General features: G+C 41.3%; 1 protein-coding gene across 1 annotated transcript in view; it reads right to left on the reverse strand.

Annotated features, from left to right (window-relative positions):
• LOC121657817 (A disintegrin and metalloproteinase with thrombospondin motifs 2-like) overlaps nucleotides 1-23,213 on the reverse strand; it is a 177,625-nt gene that overhangs the window by 33,853 nt on the left and 120,559 nt on the right. The window contains exons 5-8 of the mRNA XM_042013946.1: nucleotides 14,935-15,018; nucleotides 4,198-4,354; nucleotides 3,247-3,352; nucleotides 1,473-1,616 (exon numbers count right to left, since the gene is read on the reverse strand). Of these exons, the coding sequence (XP_041869880.1) occupies nucleotides 1,473-1,616; nucleotides 3,247-3,352; nucleotides 4,198-4,354; nucleotides 14,935-15,018 (491 nt within the window). The remainder of the gene's footprint in view (nucleotides 1-1,472; nucleotides 1,617-3,246; nucleotides 3,353-4,197; nucleotides 4,355-14,934; nucleotides 15,019-23,213) is intronic.

Here is a 23,213-nt window from a genome sequence, read left to right on the forward strand (position 1 = left end):
AAGTTTAATTAATTTTCCATTTGTGGAATTTCTTGCTGTCTGCAGCTGTCTTTCAAGTGAGGTTTCAAAAGCAGAGGCCAGGGTAACCAGCCCAGAATACCACTGAACTTACAGTTTCCCTGTGTCCTCCCTGAGAAGCAGTGACTCATTTACAGACTTACAGAGGTGCACTTTGCTGCCTACATTAACCATTTGGGTTTGTTCCCTCTTTCTGCTTCTCCTGATCACCCCCAACTCCATCCATAGTTTAAACTAAGTTTCCTTTCTGTGGGATGAATGTGAAAGTTTCTCCTCTGCTCCTAAGGAGTGAGGATGGCCTGTAGAATTACATCTGACCAAGCCATGTCAGGACAAAGGACTGATGCCAGTACCACCAAATGGTTAACACGGTGTAAGTATGGGTTGATTCACAGCACCAGCACAGTCCACAGGCTCTCTGAAATGTCTCCCAGTTATTTAACAGACATGAGGACACAATACACGAGCCTATCCTGGCAATCATTAAGGTTGCCTTGAAGAAACCAATAGCTGAAAGCAGAATTTTGAGGTTAGATTTACTTCAAAGCAAACCATCATTCTGCTTTGTTATAAGACATTTTAAAAAAAGTTGTATTTAAAAGAATGTAAAGCTGCCCCCTAGGCCAGATGATTTTTATTTAATGGCTAAAGCTATGGAGGATCTTGCTAATAGAAACAATCACACTTCCCTCACAATATTTTTATTCCTTATTGCCACACCTAAAATAGCTACGATAATAAAAATACTGACAAAAAGACTGACTCATGTTTACTTCATGCATTTTGCTGCACTTTTTCCTACTCAATTTCAGGTTTTTCTGGTTATCATAGTAGTTTCCCCATATTTTTCCGTACAACTTGCACATAACAAGTGGAAATTTTTCTTTGTAAGGAGCAAAACAATGGTCACAAACAACAGAATGTGCCAGGGAACTCCAGCACAGGTCTAATGCCTGAAGTGTCAGGTCCAAAAGGAAGGCAAGGGGCATGGATGAAGGTGTTTAAACAGCTTTTGCATTTAAGGTACTGAAAGTAAAATTAACAACTGAAGAACTCATTCTAGAAGAGTGTGTGCTCTTTAGATATCTACTAAAGTTGAGAAAAGCCCTGAGTACTTAAAGGGCAGCTTTTCCTCTCTAGGCAGCACTATCTTGTCACTGACAGGTATCATAAGCAACAAATGGCAAGACACACACCATGCTGCTGGGTAGCCAAGGAACTCCTCCACTTACAGATTACAGTAGGGAGGGAGGAAACTTAGCAATGAGATTCATAACAGTGCCTTCCATCACCCTTGAGAGGGCAGTAAATACACCTTTAATGTCCAGAAAATGCACAGATGTAAATGAAATGAGAATAATTTTAAATGGACCGACGTCAAACTGAACACGAGATGCATAATTGTTCTTACACACTCCCTCCTGGAAGGGGAACAGCTACTGAAGAGTACTCACTGGAGATAGCGGTTCAGCTCCTGCTGGCTGCAGCGGGACCAGTGGAAGCGGTGGAAGGCGGCTTGCACCAGGGGGGCCATGATGCTGCCCAGCCGGACCTCGTCCCCACAGCGGTTCCCTTGGCCGTCGTGCTCCATTCCTAAACTGCCCCGCACACGACAGAGACACAACAGTGACGTTGCAGATGGGCTCTGGGTGCCCGAGTGCTTCCCTCTCCCCAGTGTCACCAGTGGTTGATGCCAACACACTTCTGAAGGCCCATGGCCCTTGTCCACATGAGCAAAGTCATGAGAAGTAAAACAGGGTGAGGCTGAAGCTAAAGAGTTGGCCTGAACTAACTCCCACATGGAAGGATTGACCCTTGAAAGTACTTTCATGTCATTAGCCTAATTCACTTTCAAAAACACTAAAAAAAATTTTTTTGGACTTCTGTACACATGCACATTCGTGAATTAACACAGCTAAATGTGAATCCATTTCTGAATTACTGAGCCTGTCCACCCTCCAGGAATACTAATAGAAATGTACTCTTGCTCTAATCTTGAGCTATTCAGGAATTTATATAACTTCTAAAGAAATCACACCTCAGCTTAATTCAAAGTATTTTGCAACTGTAGACAAATCCTTTGCATGGCAAAAAAGGAAGGTGCCACACAGCAAGCTAGTTGAGACAAGATGCTGCTGTTGCCCAGGAGAAATCCCACATTGTTTAAATGTGAAACAGCCTGGAAACTGCTGGGTGCTTTCTAGAAAATTACCCCAAGTTACAGATATTTTAAAATTTCTTTTTGTCTTTATTATGAACATGTTTGCTTCTTTCCTTTGTTAGGATCTTATACTGCATTTTTAATAAGCACTATTGGATTAATATGGGCAATAACTCTCCATAATTAAACCAAATTAACAGACTGGGGCTGAATATGACTTGAGGGATTACAGACTTTCTTCAGTGTTGTCTCTTTTAAAGCTTATGCTGTGTTCTTTTTAATCCTAATTCAAAAATTCTGGAATCGAATACTATCTGGGTATCAAATAGATGTCTCTGTCTAAGATATGTTTATAGTGATTTCAATAAATTTTGGCACTTTATTGTTTAAAAAAAGAGAAAGGGCCTGAAGGCTTTCTTAGGGAGAACAGAATAGATGGAAACTGTTCAGAAAAAGCCTTCTGGTAACTATTATTCTACCAAAGAGAAAATGGGAAATCAGTGGGAGTTCTCTGTAAACAGGGAAACGAAAAAGATCTGGGAGAAACCAAAGCTCTGACAACTGCTGCCCAGGCATTGGTTCAAATCACATCAATAGGTAAAATAATTGCATTTTTTATATGAGATACGTAGAACAGTTGTAACTGCAGTGCTTGGCACCTCGTTTCTATACAGTATTGTTTCCTTTATCAGCAGTTACATATACAGATTATGTGCTTATTTAGTATGGATTGCTTGCAAGAATACTGTGTTCCACTGACTAAGTGAATTCATATTTCTTTATTATGAGTACTTTACATTTCCACCAGGAGACTACAATACATCATTCAATCTAGTCCCACAGCAGCCCTGGAAGATATTTTGGTATTAGTTCTTTTTTCCACTTGAAAATCCCAAAATATAAAGTTTACTTAAGATCATAAACAAAGCTTTGTGAGAGCTGAGACCTGAAACCAGAGTTAACCCAGAATATTGTTTCTTAACATCGTGTGCATCTGTCCAAAGTCATCAGCATTTGTCTGTACCAAAAACCATTAAGGTACAACACAGATGTCCAGTTGTACTCACACATGTCCAGTTTCATGAGCCACCACAAATGCAGATGAAAAGCCATCCTCATGGTTGAGAGTGCAGCTTCGGACAGGATGACACATCCCAGTGACGGGAGCGTAGCCTGTGAGAAACACCAAGTGTTTCAGAAAATGAACAAGTACAGAAAGACAATGCTGTGGGAAGCTCTAGAGCTAGCATCTGTCTTTTGCTGTGACATGAGTATAGCTGAAGTGGTCCTCTCAATACACCTCTGCCGCCAAACATTTAACAATATGCTTCTCCATCTATGAAACAAGTGAAACCAGCCTGTTGAACAAATTAAAACTTCCTGGCTCACCAAGAAAATTCTTGTCACCTTTTGGACTGTCCTACAATTGCTTTTTCTAAGTGCATAAGACAACAGAGGCAAAGGACACCACATGCTGCTCTGTGGAGGAGCCCAATACTGTTCCAGCCCTCAGGGAGCAAAGCCCCAGCCCTGTGTTGACAGCAGCTCTGGCCAACTCAAAATGCATGGGAAAGCTCTGAGATTTCTCCCCTCTGGTGAAAAAACTGATCTCACAGGAGGCAGAGGCCTGAAAAACAGAAGAAAGTGGACAGCGCTTGGCTCTGCTGTTCCAGGCCTCTCCATAACAATATTTCTTGGCAATTCGACTGTAACACAGCAACAGCTTTGGAACATTTTAAACACAAAATCTACTCTTTAATGTTTGGGCATTTTCAGGACTGTTTACATATGGATCCCATTTTCTTGGCTTCAGTAGGAGCATGGAAATGATCCAATAGGTAATCAGTAAGAAAGGATAAAATAATAAGTGAAACAGTTACAACTGAAAATGGCCCAACGCAGAGCTCTTGGGGAAAGAAAACATTGAGCACAGCTCAGCAGAAGATACACACTTAAACTTTGCATGACTAACCTGGCTCAGTGATAAATGCAAATGCAAAACAAACCCAGACACACACCTTGCATGCCTGATGGACCAAAATCCTGCCTGGTGAGGAAGATGGCGTGGTCGTGATATTCTGCGTGCCCAGTGTCAGGTTTCTGTTGCAGGTAGGCCCAGCGACACACATTCTCCAGGCTTTGTGAGGGGTTCCCAATCTCTATCAGACTCATAGACTGCACACACACAGGGAAAAAAAGACACCAAGAGTTATTTATTGAAAGCATGGGCAATTTTTTTCCCAACTTTTTCAGGCACTTGACTAAATATCCCATTTCCATTACAAGTTTGGTCTTAATTAAGAGATACTTACACTTCAGAAATAAATTTTACTGGACCAAGAAAGCAAGAAAATAGCTAAAGTTCATGGTTAGACTGTGATTTCTGCACTTAACGAGATCTAAGATATAACAAAAGAAAAAAAAAATAAGAGAAATAAAAAGATGGGTATTTTAATGACAAAACTGATACTGGGTTGTGCACTCTTATTATTTCTATGCCTCCCTGGCATCAGTTTACATCACTTTATTGTCTCTTTACCATCTCTTCCAGTCTGGATATACAGTTCCTGATGGAGCCTGTGTCCCTTGTGGAAACATGGCAGGTCTCGACCAGCAGAGACTGACCCAGTGTGGGGAAGAGCAACGTCTAATGGCCAAGGGAAGGCAATCACAACAACTGCAGAGAGCCAGCACCCTGCCCTGTTCATCAGCTGCTTTTGTCATGAAACTGAGCTGTTTAGGCTGTTCTGTCAGACCTTGGCACGCCCCTCTATGCTGTCGGTGTAAAACTAAGGGTACTTTTTCAGCTGTACTTGAATCATTACTTCCAGAAATGGACTTTCTCAGTGACTGTCTTTTAAACTGCATTTTCTTTATCCCTTTACCCATTTGAAGATCATTCAGAAGGTAGAACATATAACTTCCCACTGTGGGATGCCATCTCCAACCACACATTACATGGGTGGTGAACTGACATGGCTTGGCTGGCTCCAGTGAACTGACGTGTTAGGTGAGGTGCGAAGGACAATTCTCTTGAGCAAGAAAGAGAAAGATATTTTAAAATCCAACTATTACATTTGTCCTTTTTTTTTTCCAGTGGTACTTTCCTAAGAGTTCCCAGCTAATTCTGCTTGATACTGTGTACTGCTAAGACTTTACAAAACTTATTGTATGTGGGATACTATAAAATGTATGACTAACTGACCTGTCCCAGGCCTTCCAGGATTTGTAAGAGCTACAGATGTGAACCCTGGCTTTTCATTTGCAAAAATTATATTACCATGACAACACTGTAATCATAACAAAATCCACTACAATTTAGATGCTGTACTGTACTGCAAGCGTTCGTCATTCCAAAATACTTAATGTAGAGCAAAACTTAGCCTAGGCCAAAAATAAGAGAGAAGTAATACAATTCATGTTTAAATACAGATGTATTTGATGTGTCCTCTAATTGAGTGCATGATGGAGTACATAGAGTATTAACTACATGAAAAAGAAAATCCTCAAAGGGTTGTAGAAGAACAACTGGAATTGATAAAAGAAGTGTCTGCCAAACTGAGGTCTGATTTTGGCAAAACTAAGATATTACAATTCTGCAAATGTTCAGAAAAACAAATTTATAAACCAAATATAGGGACAGTTTGGATTCTGATACTACTGTGGAATGAAAAAGTTGTAATATAATCCTGTGCTGGATCATACTGCTTCCAGCCATGATCCCATTGGAAATTGAACTAATAACTGTATTTTAAATGATGGGACAGTTGTGGAGCCTTTATTAAATCTTTGTATGTTTATAACAACATACTTAAACAAACTTTGAGTCACTAATACAGGGCAAAATCCTGGCTCTTCAAGCAAAAATCCTAGTCAGTTAAACAGGGTTTGACTATTGCTGAGGTCTTTAATAACATCCATCAGTGGTAAAACAAAAACAAACAAGCAAACAAACACAAAACTTATCTACATCACCTCCACTCTTCTTATTTCTCCAAAACTGCACAAAAGAGATCAATCCCTTCAAGGAGCTCAGTGAAAAATCTGACTGCAAGACTCAAAAGCAAAGAACGCTGTAAAATGAAGTTGAGAAACCTCTAGTTGTGAACTGTTTGCTAGTACTTCCTGACATCATAATGACCTCCTTGTGCACATTCTACCAAATGAAAATCACATCATTTAAGACACACTGATCAGAAAACAATGAAAACACACACCCTATCAACATATGCTTTGTTTAAGGGTATCCAATTATTTGCAAAGAAATCTTGAATTTGCATGGTCAGCAAAAAAGCATTGAAAATAAAACGTCAGTTGTTTCCTAATGACTACTGCTTTATAGCTTTCCTCTGTCATACGTAATCTCTTCCCTGCCCGCTAAACCAAACAGTGATGGACGGTGGAGTCCATCACAAAAGAAAAGATTTGTCTGAATGAGCTAAGAGAGCAGGTTGCAGCACTCCTCTGATTAACACCGAGTCTGCCACAGGCCAGTTCAGTCTGGCACAGCAAACCAGCAGCTCCTGTGGTTCAGGCACGGCACTGGCATCTGCCATGAGACAACAACTGTTTCACTGTATATTGAAGTCCATTCCAAGAGCGAAACCATGGGCTCAGTCCAAGAGAACCTCAATGCTTACTTATCAAAACACTGATTTTAGAGTTCGTTTTCAAGCAAATGAAGTTGGACCAACCAGTTAATGTGGAGCATTGTTGTGTTTTTGCATCCAACACAATGGGGAGAATGAAGAAAACCCTTTGGCATAGGAGGGGAAACTAAGAACACACAAGTCCTATAAAAGATGTTTCAGCTGACCCAATTTCTTTGCCAATGACAGAATTTTAACATCATAAAACTGAGCCTTACTGCTCTTTAAGTTGGGAAACAAGACATCCAGTAGGAAGTCAATTATTTTGAGTGTCCACATGCTACAAATGTAAGCAGCAAGTCAAGGTCCTGTCAGTGAGGAGGACTTCAACGAGTGAGAGGAAAAACTCAGTCTGCCTGCTGAGTACTCCAAGTCCACTGAGCACTCAAATCATCTGGTCACTAATCCCTTGTCTTTCCTCACTGTAATGCAGCGGCCTGAAAAGAGAAACCCACTTCATTCCTAGTAAAGTTTCACCTGAACACCCACTTTCCACAATTTGCCAAAGACTTTCAAATTAGAAAGGCTTCAACAGTACTGACAGCAAATATTGCATGGCTGGGGAACCACGAGTCTGACAGTGAGTCAAGCTCACTGTGCTGTGCAACTGCACTGGCTGAGACCGAAGAACCACGAACACCACGGCCCTCTCCTCACAGTAAGCAATGGTATGGTCAGGGAAGGGAATTGGAGGTAGTGTTCCCCTCCAAAGAACTTCCAAGGCTCCAGTGGTCTTTGGATCAAAGATTTCCCAAGCCAGGCATGCCTTTATACAGAATTTTATCCGCTTTTCCAGCTGCCTTGCCTTTACAGATAAATGGTGCTGTCCTGAAAGGGAGGAACTTAGGAGATCATGGGACCAGGCCGAGCTTGTTAGTAGACAGGGCAGATGTCATATGTTTTAGAAGGATGTTGTCCAAAAATTACTCTTGAAGAGATATCAGATAACACTTAATAATATTTTCTTTTGGAAGTCAATGTGGGCTTTCATCAGACACAGGAGAGCCCAACCCTTTATCAAATGTGCAAAGCAAATGAGAAAGAGGAAAAGAGATGAGCTGTGTACAGCAGTAAGGGCTGAAAGGTAAAATCCCTCTTTGTCACACTGCAAACAGGGAAGTTTGGGGGCCATCAGGCTGCACATGGAGAAGAGGTGTAGGTGTTACTCTTGGCCAGCAAAGGGCCCACACTGCCAGGAACACGCGGGTCCTACAGCTGTCTGGAAGCTCCAGCCTGGCTGGGAAAGACCTCTTTCCAAGCAGGACAGCAGGCCTGTGGAGAGCATTACTCAGCTGATCAGCAGGAAAACTGCCAATGGAAAGAGAAACTTTCCTTCTCACAGCAAGAAAAGCAAAAAATCTGTGAACTGCTGATGGAAACAGATGGAGATGTTGGCCAAGAAGTGGAAAGAGCTCAGCTGGGAAAATATCCCCCAGGCAAGGGGACACCACAGAGGGTGACGAGGACAGTCTGCCCTACAGAACTAGCCAAGGCCTTTTCTCTGGGGAACTCAACATCTACCAGTGTTGTAAAATTTCCTTCCTTTTTCTGATTCTGCCTTCATTTCTTCTCCACTCCCTTCCTTCTTAGATGGAAGCAGCAAAAAAAAAAAACCTAGATAAAAATAGAAGACAACAGAGTTGCACCTACCATTCATACAAAGACACAAAGCAGAGCAGAAAGAATTGGTTGAAAGCCAGAGAGGTCTCGGAACCTTCTTTGCTACCTGTCCTATCCTTTGGGAAGTTATCAGTGTGATGTTCAGTTCTCTCATATGAACACACTGAAGAACAAGTCATTCATGAAGCTGAGTGGAAAGTCCTTCAAATACTTGTGGAGATTGTGGGGCAAGGAAGAAGTATGTAATTTTTTTTTCTTTAACAATGACAAAGTTATCTTGGAAGAAAACTGCAAATTTATATTTTACCCAAACTTTTCAAAAATGTTCAAGTTGCCAGCCCATGTGAAAAACACACTGGTATCACACATGGAATGGTGTCTCCCCTTAAAGAACTCTTTTATTTATCTGATATTTGGCATCACTGGCTACAACTTTGCAAAAGTGATGACGAGCAGGTACTTGATAAGAACATAAGAAATCTAGGCTGGTCAGAAGCTTGGGACCTTTCCTAACTCATCCATTAGGTGGTGCTCCAAGAGTACCAACAGAGAAGGCTTTGCAGCTCTTCAGTAGCTAGCTCCAGGAGGAGCAGAAATATTCTTAACATGACAGGCTTCAAACTATGGCAGCAAAAGTTGGACCATAGCACACATTCAGGAAACAATTTAACATATGACTTTCCCTTCCTGAATGTGTAAATTCTCTGCAAAACACACTGTTAACATCGCTTCTACTTGGCACTTCTATTGTTCATTGGGTATTGGATTAGAACTTCTGTATTCTTCTCTCATCCTGAACAAGACAAGCAAAAGATAAATAAATACAATTATTGAATGTCTATGGTAACCAAACTAACAAAAATAGCTCATTCAGCAAACTGTCATTTTGCATTCAAAGGATTTGTAAAGCTTTCTTATGGCAGAAGTTTGTAAACATTTTTCAGTCTCTAACTCTGCATAATTGTAAGCAGATCAGGAATACAAAGCACTGTTTATGCTATCAGCCAGCTCCATATTCTTCAAGGTCCCAACAAAACACACTGGGAAATTATAAGCTCTAAGTCTAATACATAAATAAGGGAATTAAAAAATTCACCCAGATAAAAAACAGGAGAGGCAATATCTCTTCTCTTTATCCCCATATGAAACATCTGAAACAGTGCAAAAATATGAACAGCTGCCAAAATGCTATATCATGTGTAGGTTCTGGCCTTGCAACTCAGTCTGTGCAGAACTGGTTACTGGATAGGGCCAAATGCTGGGGTCAACAACTCCACGCACATTTGTAAGGTCAGGGCTTGTTTCCTGCTGATTCTTTCAGGTCTTCTCCATCTACCAATGTCAGTGGAAAAATAAGATACTCAGCTCACATTTGTGACCTAGTACAAGGAGAGGCTGAAGGAGGCTCAGGAAGATCTCAATGTATATAAATACCTATTGGTCAGGGAATAAAGATGACTGAGACAGTCTTCTCAGTTGTATCCAGAGAAAGGAGACAAGGCAATGGGCAAGAAAAATACCCTTTAGGGGTATTACTGTAGTTTTACCGTAAGAGTGGCCAAACATTGGGAAGGGTTGTCCAGAGAGGTCATTGAGTCTCTGGAAATATTCAAAACCCAGCTGGACAAGGTCCTGAACAACCTGCTCCAGGTGATTCTGCTCTGAGCAGGACAGTTGGACTAGATGATGTCCAGAGGTCCATTCCAAGCACAGCTGTTCCATGACACCTCAACGTGCAGCTAACAACCTCCTTGCATTGCCAGGCACAGGTGTGCTCAGCCAGAGCCTTTGCACCTTCCTGGAGAGGCTGAGGTAAGTGGAGGTGCTCATCCCTTTCCCTCCAGGGAAACAGCAGGGTCAACAGCAAACTAGTAAGGACAAACACCAGATTTAAGGGATAAACCTGATTTGTGCTTCCAAGGCTGCCCTCTGGGAACAGAGAGAAGAACCTGACTCAGACTGAACCAGCACTTCCCATCCTGGCTGAACCAAGAACATCTCCCCTGCTTGCATCAAGCTTAGACATGAAAAGGTCAGATGGCACAGATAAAGAGAGCATCATTTTATGAAAAGATCGAAGGTAAAGTCCTGTCCCAAATGAAGGCAGCAGGAGGTCTGCTAATATTTTAGACATACAAAATTGAAAAGTTCTTCTGGGTTGAACAGTCCTGTCCTATGAGGCTGCAGGTGTCCACCCCATAGTACCTTCTACCTGAACTGCCATCCTAAACTCATTTGGGTTTTCTTCCCTCCTCTAAGCTATTTGAAAGGCTCTTTGCATTGGTAGTCAGTTTCCTATTTCACTCTAACTAAGTAAACACATGGTCAGAGTCCAACCACTTGTTAAGGTGCCAACAGTGGTTTACAGCTTACGTGGGTTTTCTCTCCCTACTGGTTGCATTTCCAGATGCTATGGGACAGATCCAGCATCCCTCAGCCCATCCCACCCTGTTCCAGGCTGAATACAGGCCACTTGGGCTGTGCATGGTGCCAGAGGAAAGCTCAGGGGTGTCCTGCACTGCCACATTCACATTTCCCAAGAAATAACCCTCACAAATCCTCAGGTGGTTGCATTTATTGAAACACTGCAGTTCTTAAAAAATTCTTTCCAAGTGTTTTTTCATTAATCACTGTATTAAATACACCCATCCCAGCTAACGTGCTTTCCTCTGTGCCGTGCAAGGGCAGCTCATCTGCACACAGAGTCACCATTGTCAATGGACAGAGCGTGGGGCTGGAGCCAGGAATTTATGAGGTCTTATCCCCAGCCTGCCAGTGGCCTTCCGTGTGGCCTTGGAAAATAACACTTAGCATCTTTGTTTTTTTAGCTGTAAAATGGGAATAATAATCTTTATTCATTCACCTCAAAGAGGTGATGAGAGGATTTTATGCAGTGCTCAGTATTTAAGTGTTTCCAAACATTTTAGAATAACCAGTCAGGTTTTTTAAATGCATGTTCAGCTCATCTCTTGCAACCTCCTCTGCACTTGGTGCTCGTGGTTGCTTTGCTTATTTCACTGAGTATTCTAGAGCTAGCTGGATTACAGAGCTGTTACAACCAAAATAGGTCTAAGTGGAATAATTCGCACAAACATTGAATTATATTTATCTCAAATGTATCTGCAGTTGCCAAAATTTGGAACCAATCTTCCTACTACTGAAGTCAAAAAGGCAGAATTGAGCCAGCTCATCTTTTTCCCATTTGAAGAAAAATGCACTGCATGTACCCTGTTCACTTATTTGCAGTATCCCATCACATCAGAAAAGCCAGCAACTTTGGAAGTCGATGTCAAGAAAATGCAGAGAAATGCATTGTGGCTTCTAAAGCCAACACGGATCTGGAGCAGCCTTTTAAGAGCATATTTTTCTGTCCTAATGATGGAATTGATAAATGAGTGGGCAGCAGCAAGGCACAGCTGAAGCCTTCACATCAGTCTCTGGTACATCATTTGTTGAAAGTACTACAAGAAAAGTGGGGAGTCAGGGAAAGGCTGGCAGCTCCAGCAAAATATTGCAAAGCTACCCCAGCCCCAGCCCAGACACACTCTGCCTGCACCAGAGCCCAAGCCTGGTGCTCTTGGCAGGGCTCAGCCTGCCACCCCCTCAAAGTCCTGAGGTGACAATTCACACAAAGTGCTAATTCAGTAAAACCATGTCACATCTTTTGAATTCATCCCTGAAGTAATTTCAGCATGTGATCACCAAGGAATATCTTCAATTTTTTCATTTTACCAGGGCAATTAATTCTATTCCTGAAATTACTGAAACTTCTGCATGTACAGTTGCCTGTGTTTGAGAATATTAAAAAATAAGTCCATTTGAAGGAGTGGAGTACCTTCAAACAAGAACCAGCGAAAAGTTGGTTGCTATGCAACTCAAGTATTGTCCATATAATTCTTATCAGCAGATGACATATTGTATAAAATAATATAATCATCTAAAAAAATCCACAATACAGCAGAAGACTGCTCAGGGGTGGAGAATTGGCAATAATTGAGAGTGCTGTCATAAACCTGACGTTGATGGTGCATTCTTCATCAATTACAGTACTATAATGTAATTATTATGATTATTTAAATGGCACCCTTGATAATATGTATAAATTGCCTGCAGTGAAGCAAATGAATCTGAAGGTATCAGCTCCATGCTTTCAAAAGAAATGCTTACTCAAACAAGACTGGGATAACATTTTCATGTTGTGAAGCCAATCAGGCTGCTTAATTCATGCACTGCCTTAACTTGTACATGTACCCTACTTAATACTATGTATTTTGAATAGATATATTCCTGAAAATTGTTAGTGCTGGTGTGTGGGATAGTAAAATATTCAAGGCTTTGTTCTAATTCCTCAGAACAGGTTCAGAAAATAAGAACTATACACTTCTTCTCTCTGCTTTTCCACTGCTAAATTATCCCAAACCTCTAAAGAAAAATCTCCTCACCTTCTACTCACTGGTACTAGTCCTCTGATCAGGAGCTTTAAAAACATGAACATAAAAGGATGTATTCTTAAACAGCCTGGCATGTAGGTCCCCACACCATAAAGTAGAAGAGCTCTGAAATTGTATCTTTTATATGTTCTTTATACTATTTTTAGAAAGCCATAGATTGTCTTTCATGTAAACAAGAATCAGATACAGAAATGCAAGAAAAATTATCTTTGAGGCAAGCTTGTGATAGTAGAATTATTCTATACCAGCAGGACAACTCAGAAGCTAAAGCACTGTCCACTGTAGACTATGGATGTAGAATCCAGAAGCAGAATGTCCAGAAGCAGATTACACAGACCTGCAAATGCTGCTTCTGTGATGTGGCCGAAAACCCACCAAGAAATGATGGCTTTTGTCCTCCACCCCAACTCTCATCTCTAAAGGATATGAAACTGGTAACTTTCAAATTATAAATGGACAAGGCTTTGCTCTTCACAAGAAAACAGAGATCCTTAAGATGGAATGATGACTGCTGTAGCCACTGTCTGCCATCAGGAAAATGGCAGAAGTTACCAGAGCTCAGACTGGTGTAGATCTATAAGGCTAAAGATGGACACACATAAGGATTATGCAATTCCCTGTGAATCCCTGCGAAGAAGTGACTAGCCCAGGTACTAATTCTGCTGGCTTCCACCACTATCACAACATCAGGTTTGTAGAGATGCATAAGTCAATCTGCAATCAAATTTTTGCCATTACAGCAATCACAAAGATATTTCAGCTATTTTGTAATTCAATGTTAACTACACACTCCATGAACTTTCAATCACAGAATGGCAAATATTACCTTTTTCAGCTTTTATTTTAGGACATACATCTGATTAAGCTTATCCAAAATGCATAACTACCTCATCACCATCATCACCGCAGGAAAAGCAGAGATGGATTGGTGTGTTTAGTTCTCAGATGGGTAAGCTCCAACGGAAAAATTTAACCCACATCCAGGTAATCAGTCTCCAGCAGAGTCCAGACTAAACCTCAGAGCTCCCTCATTTGCACCAGGGAGGAAAATTCCCAGCTGATATTGAGCAGGGTAAACTGGTGAATGCCAGTGGAGCTTCACTACTGACACCACCTGCACTGGCTCTTTGCTGACTGCATTTCAGCAACTTCCATGAACAGACATGGAGTCATCCAGAATCCAGGTTAACTACAGGAACGTGCAAATGCCAGCAACTCCAGTCACAGGAAGGTACATTAGGCTTTAGCACCCTGCTCTGAGCAGCTGGGCCTGATGCTGCACTGGAGACCACTAAAGTCACGTGTCCTTAACCAAAGCAGTTACCAACATACTTGAAATGCCCTGTTCCTGTTTCCATGGAATCTGATGTTGACTTGGCAATAACAGGACACAGGTACTGAACAGATCAATACTTTTGAAACCCATTTAACATTTTGTTCCTCTTTACCCAAGTTTTGCCTGTGGAGCAGCCCCTTCTACAGAAACTGAGAGAAAGAACACTTGATGTTTTTAATTACAGATTTGATCTGCAGAGCTCTTGCCTTCTGGCCCCTATACCACAGAACTCCCATTTAACTTTAAGCACATCTTTAGTTCCACTGATTATAAGCACAACTATAAACAAATTCTTAGAAAGAGGCTGTAGCCATCAGCACCATGCAGAGCTGACCTTGTGTGTACTGTTACTTACATACAGTTCTACCAGAGCATGCTATGTTTTCTTAAGGACCTAAAATGTTCTGTATGTTTCATAGACTATTCCAAACATCTGAAAAGACAGACTGTCAGAGCTAAGCAGTAACTCTAAATGACACAGGGAAACCCAGAAGAAATTGAAATTATTTGAAATGTAAAGTTCAATTGATAAACAGATATATATATAATCATGAAAGTTCTTTATATTCATGGACTGGTAAGGATAATACATATGAATTAAAATACAAAACAAATACATGTCACCAGTAACTGCACTGTTCATAAAAGAATGAAGTCTATAGGTATTGATGTCCTCCATTTAAATTAACCTTTCCTTACCTTGCCGTAGCTCAGCAGGATTATCCTCACCAAGACAACGTTAATGTGAGCACCCAGGGACTCATCATGATAAATTTCATTAACCTGCAAAAGAGTTCAGCACTTTAACAATGGTAACTATGAAGACAGTGATACAGTCGGTACCTTTTATGCTCTATCATTAGGCCAGACACCACTTTGTGATCGTAGTTAGAACATGAAAAATTCCACTAATGAGAGAGGGAATGTTTTTTTTTCCAAACTCTGTTGTAGTCTCCCAACAGGCCATAATTTAGGGAATCATTTAAAATAAACATATACTCAGAGATTTCAGATTAGCAGGTATACAAGTGCCAGCCTAACTGGACTTGGAGCTATCATGGTGTGCCCATATGATGCAGCTGAGCTGACCCATGTGTGCCCACTGGAGCCTGGGAATCCATGCAAAATCCCAAATATCTTTCTGCTGAGCAGGACCATGCATAGGGAAGGGGATGAATGAGCAGAGAGACAGGACCTCTCTCCCAGGAGCCATTCACCAGATCAGCTCAGCTGCACCCTGTAACTCTTCCATCTGGGACACATCACATCACACTCTGCCAAGAGGATGTACCTCCCCGAAAAGCTGGTCAGGCACATGGGCTGGCTTTATTGTGTGTCAAAACTCATCAGTGTTAAACTTTGCAAGCAGAACAAAAGCTACAAAATGCCAGCAAATTAAAACTGTCTTCTTTTTTATATATACCAGAGCTACATAACTGAACACGCACACGGGGAAATCACCCCAGGAACACTGAAAAGAAAACCGTAAATATTTAGAGTACAGAATGAAATGTGGATGAATAATGATTACTTAGGAAACACTGCTACAAGCAAGCTGGGCAAATACTAACTGTTAAAGAGGCTGATTTAAGTATTCGGTGATGAAGACTGCATGAGACTTGGCCAAATGGCAGGAGTTTAGCTTTACAAATTAGAAGAGGCAGATGAGATCCCTGCAAGGCAAGCTCCTTTTCTTAAACCTCCTTCCCTCAGTAAAGGTTGCACCAAACTGAACTGCTTTGCTGGTTGGACCTAGATTTCATTTATTCCTACAAACGAGATTCATTACTTCAAGCTAATAAATAACTTTCAGGGAACCTTCCATTTGAAACATGGTAAATAATGTCCTGCTACTTCAATCAGCCCCAGTTTTAATGGCCCATATTTTATCTCTTCAAAAATCATTAAAATTAAATACATCAGTGTAGGTTTTGCTAAGCAATCCCCACTGACATTTTAAAGCGAATTTTAATTTGTTTCATCAGTATTTTTTGACAGAAGAGCCTTATTTTATGCCTGGTAGACATCCAGGTTTTCAACAGTGCTGAGTGTCCTGCTGAACCACAGCTCCAGGAGGAGGCTCACACCCTCCAGGGACACCTGGGGAACATTCTGGGGGATGCCTGGGACCCAGGCTCGTTACTGGTTGATGTGTAAGCGGATCCTTGGATTAAGATGATGGATGAGGAGCCCATGGCTATGAGTGGCTTCAGGGGCTTCTGTTTTTGTTGCAGTGTAGAAGGAGCTGGTTATGTTCAGATCTGCTTTGTAAACAACCCCTCTAGAAATCAGATCATCTCTTTGCATGTTTAAATGAGACTTTAGAAGACTAACTTTATATTCTGAAATTTTAAAAACTCTCTTATTTTTACTTTGAGGACCATTGCTGAACACAGGTTATAAAGAGGTAAGACATAAACATATTTTGCTTTCCAAAAATTTTTTCACCCAGGAAAAAGACCCTTGAATGTTGTCAAGGGAGGCAGGGATATTTAGCTCCTTCTTTGTGTGGTGGGAGAGAGCACTCACATCAAGAATATGAGGTTGAAATAAGCTGTAAACTACCTGTACATGAAATGAGTACTAAACAAAAACTGCTGTGTATAGAGGACAGTAAACACAGCATGTAAATAAGTATTTAATTAGTTCATAAAGCATAATCCAAATTGGTGCACACTGCTCTCTCATTAACTTCCTGTATTTAACCTAAGCCTCTTTTAACAATCGTTGAGTAACCGAACAACTGTATCGCTGTCGTGTGCCAAAAGGAAACTTGGCTTGAAAACATTGATGGAACAGAATTAAAACATTGTTTGACTATTCATGCAAATGACATCTAACAAACAAACTGAATGAACAGAAAAGCACAAGCACTGTAAAAAGCTGCTTGATTCTCCTGGGATCCTGGATTTTCTGCAAGACAGTGGGCCAATTCAAAGCTCTGGGTCTTGGTTTCATTAATAAGGATGAGCCCAAGCCCTCATCACACAGCATCTTTCTCTGAGCTAAACTGTGGTTTGCTAGGAGTGTCTCACTGCACACAGATAATGTGCTGAAATAGATGCTTTTCTCTTTCTTCAGCACAGCCTAAATCACACCTATTTGTTTCAGGAAGCTGTTAGAGATACAAGATCCAAGCGAATGTTGTGCTCTCAAAGGTTCGTGAAAAGTGCACACACTGAAAGGGCCACCACAATCCCTAGTTCAGATTCTCCATATTTCCACCTCTTATTCTAACAGGAAAGCAGAGTCAAGCTAATGCAGCTCAATGTATCAGGCAGAAAATTACCAACCAGCCTGTGCAATCAGAAAGCTTCAGGCTTGAGAGCAACTTAAACTTTGAAACCTATTTTGAAAGCAGAGACAATCAGACAATGGAGATACATGTTCAGATGTCTGTGCAATAAATACACACGGCTGTGAAAAAGAGTTCAAGTACTTTTCCAGCACTGCATCTCCATGTACTTCAGCAGGACATTCTGATTAATACCAACAGAAGAAAAGCCAGCGTCAATCTCCTGTTGTTCTTAGATCAGTAAGTCCAAAAGTAAGTTGCTGCACAGGAAAAAAAAATGTATACAGAGACCATCCCAAAATCCCAGCTCCTGAACTGAAGGCAGTGAATGCATTAAATCTTGGTAGATGTCCTATAGTGATTCAGCATTTATAGAGGGTGATGAAGAAGGCTGGGTAAATCTCAAAGAATTCAAAGCACAGTGAAACACTGTAAAGAGACTTTCATCAAGCTATTGTAGTTTGCGAACTATTTTGGGATATCTTTGGTTTCTTTTTCTGGGATATTTCAAAGGAAAACATGCATTTCTATTTAAAGTTTCTGTGTAGAAATCAGGCTGGCACAGATTGGTGCTACATAAGAAAAACAAAGACTTTATTTACTTTTTTTCATCTGTCCCTCTCTGCTAATTTTATAATTCTTCTGCCTTGAGCAAGTTTCAAGTCAGCACAGTAAGCACATAGAATACATCAAAAAGCCAAAGGCAAGCCAAGCGCCTGTGAGGTGTCTCATGCTTGGTAAAAGAAGCACTGGAAAGTTTTGATTACTGAGCAAAGCAGGGCCCAACCCTAAAAGGGAATTTTGAAAGCTCCTGTAACACAAATAGTAATCAACAGCCTGCAGTTCTGCTAGTCTTGGTGCAGAGCAGGTTACATGCTGATAGAGCTGGCAGGATTTTTAGGGAAAGTCAGGTGGTTCCCTGGATCCCCAATTAAACCAATGCGCCATAGGAGAATAATCTGCATATTTTGGCAAATCATCAGCAAACTAATTCATGCAGTTTGAAGGAGTTCCCAGCCTTGCAGAGTTTGTTAGTATCTGCTATGCAAAAGGCAGATCATTTCATCACAATGCGGCTCCTGAACCATAAACCATCGGGTTCATCCTGAGGCGGCTCCATGGATTGCTCCTTACGCCCGGGTAAGCACTGCTCCCTCGGGCTACCGAGCACACACCCCTGTTGGACATTCAACAGCTTCAACCTCGGGCTACATCAGTGTCAAACGGCCCCGACCCAGTGACAGCAGCAATCAGAGGGCACATCTGACCATTTGGAGAGGGCACAAACCAAGAGCCATCTGGTTTTGCAGCCACCACAAATTGCTGATCCATCCGAGCTGATTAGCCTGCCCTTTGATCACCCAGCATCCTTACACAACTACTGTTGCAGAAATTACTGATGGCTATGTGCTCCCAGGCAGAGCTGAGACCATGCATGGATCTCTGCCAGAGTGATACTGGAGGAGCTGGAGAGCATCAGTTCCTTCCCTGTGGGATGGCAGAGCTCCTGGCAAGCCATTGTTAGAGCCCAGCCCAAGATGCAGCTCATTCATCAGATCATAATTGTCTGCAGCAAAGCCTTGGTGCCTGGTGGGCATCCAGTGATTGTCTATTTCTGTAAGAAACGTCTGTTTTGAATTACAGAATAGGAACCAGAAATGTCATGGTGGATACTGAGCATAAACTTCTGTAATCTGACCCTCCCAAAAGCGTTCCCCTCTCACTTTATTTTTCTGTGGTCCCACTTCAAACACCACTATGCTCTTAGATTTTCATCACCTCCTTTATGCTTTTGAAGATTCCAAATGAGCATTTCTGACATTCCCAAAGCTTTATCTTAATCTCACAGGAATAACATTACATCAATTCCTCTGGTGGATGTGCTATGGTCACACAGAAAGTCATAAGGCAAAATCAAGGGCTCCTAGTCTCCCTTTCTAGTCCTTACAAGGCATTTCCTCATTTCCTCAGAGAGGAACTCTTTTTTTTTTCCTGAAATCTTTGTTGAGCATCACAAGGAAAAAAGAAGAATGAAAGCACACAACACACATGAAACTTAAAGGTCAAACTGTGATCTCACATTTGGAAAACATCTATCATTCTGCTCAAAACCACATACACCAGGCAGTTTTACAAGAGCTTGGCAATGTACATTGCAAAACAGAGATAAGAATCTCACATTTTCTATGCAAATATGAGTCTGAGTCCTGATTTACCTTCCCTGGTGTCAGAGTCAGTAGATGTTACCAAGTCCAAGTTAGCTGCTTCTGATCAAAATGAAAAACATTCCCCAGCAGATGTGTTGGCAAGGCACTAGGTAGCTTCATGTTACGGGTCTCTATCTCATCTTCGACTGTAACATTGGCTTTAGAAAGGTCATAGACTTTGTTTTCTGACTTCATGACTAATTTATTTTTCTTAGTTCCTCCCGCAGGCTCTTGGAACTTTTCATTCTTGCTCATAAACCACTCCTGTGAGAAGTTTCTCTAAACACTGTAAATTACCTTTGCACCAACAGACTCAGTATTTTTCTGAATTACTGTCTCAAGATCACGTTAATAAAATCAACTATAGCATCATAAAATAATTAAGGAGACTGATTTATCACTTTACTACAAGGGATAGGGGTGTGGTGTCAAAGTAATAAATATGATGACCTCTTGAATTCTAAGTGGTTTGGTTAAGAAAAGCATCCAGAAGTTGAAAGCTGATCCTAATTATCCACACTCCATCACACAAACCACACTGTCACAACTCAGAAGTCCCTGGCTGAAAGGGACTAGCTTTGTGGCTAAAGCTCATGTTGGTATTTGGAGTAAAGGAAAAAATCTGTCTTTTAACAGTACCTACCCTCTACCTTGAGGACGGTACCAAAACCTGTGTGATAGGGCAGCAAGGCACATTCCAGTTACCAATAATGAGCAATGCTCACCTAATTGACACTGGGAATACTATCCCTGTGAAAATGAGCACAACCTCTAAGAGTTCTGAGAGGGTCTCTCCTGCAGGAGCCCCTGAATGCCCAATCACAATTACAGCTTCCGCTGTAGGGTGGCAATCAAGATAATGAACAAAAATAACCTCATGGAGGCCTCTTCAGACACTGTTCACACCAGCCACAGCTACTGGTTTATAATGAACAGTCAAAAGGTGGAGTTAACTCACATACATATATTTAAACTTTCAAACAAGCTGTAATTCAGCTACTGACAGCTCAAGTCCCTCAGATGAATAGAGTTGGACTTACATTTGTTATTTGTGGAACTTCTTAGAGTTAGTTCAAATTTAAAGTGCCCGTATTAAAATAAACTTATTTTAAATAATGAGCATTGGAGCTTATGAATTATTTAATTTTCAAAAATCCAGTCAAATTCTGCATTATTGAACTATCCTTGCTGTCTAAAAAAAATGCTTTTTAGTTTAAAAAGCGTGATTCTGAAGATAGGGAGCACCATTATTTCAATGTATTCAATCATCACTTTCTTTTTAACAGCTTGAATTAGACATGCTTTCAGGTTTTTATCCAACTGTCAGTTAGAAACCGATGGCATTTCTGCCCTTTCCTCTCATTAGGGACTTGCTGTTCTGTACCTGCAAATCTTCATCCCTCATCAGCCAGAGATATGAGAGCAGAAATCTCATCTATAATAGTAGTATCATGTACATCCTATTAAAGAGGACAGATAACACATTCAACAGCGCCTCAGGGCCACAATTTCAAAGACATGTGTAGTGCTGAAAGATGCAGGTGAAAGACTCCAGGGACTTTCCAAAGCCCCCAGCTGCATAACTCTCATTGATTTCAGTTATTCAAATGAAAAGTTGTTTAATGTATTTGTTCTGGAGTTGAAGTTTCACTTGAAGGCCGGGGGATACAAAATCCCATGAGTTAATTTTTAATTCTGATTCTCACTGATTTCAAAAGCAAGTAAATGACTAAATACTCAGATAAATCTAGCCCAGAGTGAGGCATAAATCCTATTTAGGGTCTATCTCCCTTTGAAATACCAGCAATTAGGCACTTAGCTACTTTGAGGAGATGGAGTTTGGTATCACAAATATTTTGGCCATATATCCATTACATGAATATATATAAATATTGTAATATCAGTCCTTTTACAGTAAAACAATGGAAAAGAAATTAAAATATTTTTTACCCCTGAAAATTGCTTAACCCTGGAAACTACTTTTAAGAGGGTTATGAAATGATCAGAGAATTTCAGCACCAGGGGTGGCTACCAACAACACCCACTTCAGAGTCAATGAACACTTTAGCTTGGAAAAGCTCTTTAAGATCATCAAGTCCAACCATCAACCCAGCACTGACAAGGCCACCACAACACCACATCTCCAAGCACCACATCCAAATATCTTCTAAACATCTCAAGGGATGGTGACTCCATCACTTCCCTGGGCACCCTGTTCCAATGCTGGACAACCCTTCCCATGAAGACATTTTTCCAAATATCCAATCTAAACATCTCCTGGAGCAGCTTGAGGCCATGTCCAGATCGCACTGCAGAGTCTCCCAGCCCTCCAGCAGATCAACACTCCCATCCACCTTGGTGCACCTGCACGTGTACCGAGGATGCGCTCAATTCCCTAATCCAGATCACTGATATTAAACACTGCTGGCCCTGGGGAATACCACTTTGGACTGGCTGACGACTGGATTTGGTTCCGTTCACCACCACCCTTTGGACTTGACCATCCAGCCAGTTTTTTCACCCTGTGATCAGTGCACCCATCCAAGCCATTCAACTCAATGACATCCATTCAGCACCCTTCTCCTCCTCCCAAAGCATCCTGCAGTGAAAACCTTTTCTTTCCCAACCAGCAAGGTAATTCTCCAATGCCACTTCTAGCCTTGCACTTTCCTAATGTTTCCCAAACCATTATACAAGCAGATAGAATTACTGGGGGTTTGAGATGCCTTCTTGCTGAAATTGAATTACCTTCTACGTTCTTGAGTAAGTAAAGAGCTACAAGAATCCACCCAAATATCTCTCCTCTGTAGCAATGCTCCTGCATGCTATAAATACAAAGTTAATTTGTGCAATGTGTGGGCTCACGCTTGGAAATGCAGAGGACTGTGCAGGCCAATATCCTTCCCAGGAAAAAACACAGCATGACGTACAAATGAAAATGGTGCAAGCGAGAGGCAGCCGAGGGTCTCTAAAGAGAAAATCATGGCATATTTTCCAAAGGTGACTGAATGTCCCCATGGTGCTGAGCAGACAAAAGAGACGAGGTCAAGAGAAACTAGAGTTCCAGAGGAAATGACTGGAGAATGAAAAAGAGGAGGCATGAGGCCGAGCTCACTGCAGTGGAACGGCTGGCGCACAGTCAGACAATACGTGGCTGCAGCCCAATGTGTTAAATCCTCTGGCATCTATCACCATTTGTTTGGGAGTGACTTCATTTCCAAACTTTGGGATAAATATTAGCACAGCTATTCAAGATATCCAGGACACCCAGCCCCTGTTTTTTCTCACTTCATGGCTTTTAGGTGTGGACTGTAACACATCACTTAAGCTGCACAAAACAGATTTTACTGAATTTGCAGTCATTGCACTGGGCTTGAAAAAAAAAAAGAAATATTGTTTTGATTGGGTTGGTGGTAGGGTTCCACCCATGATCCCTGGGAAAAGTTAGTTAAGGACAACTGTTCACGCCATCACAC

This window comes from Corvus kubaryi, unplaced genomic scaffold (genome assembly GCF_017639235.1).
Source record: "Corvus kubaryi isolate FWS band 111438036 unplaced genomic scaffold, C.kubaryi_AGA036_p1.0 split1-37374, whole genome shotgun sequence".
NCBI lineage: Eukaryota > Metazoa > Chordata > Aves > Passeriformes > Corvidae > Corvus > Corvus kubaryi.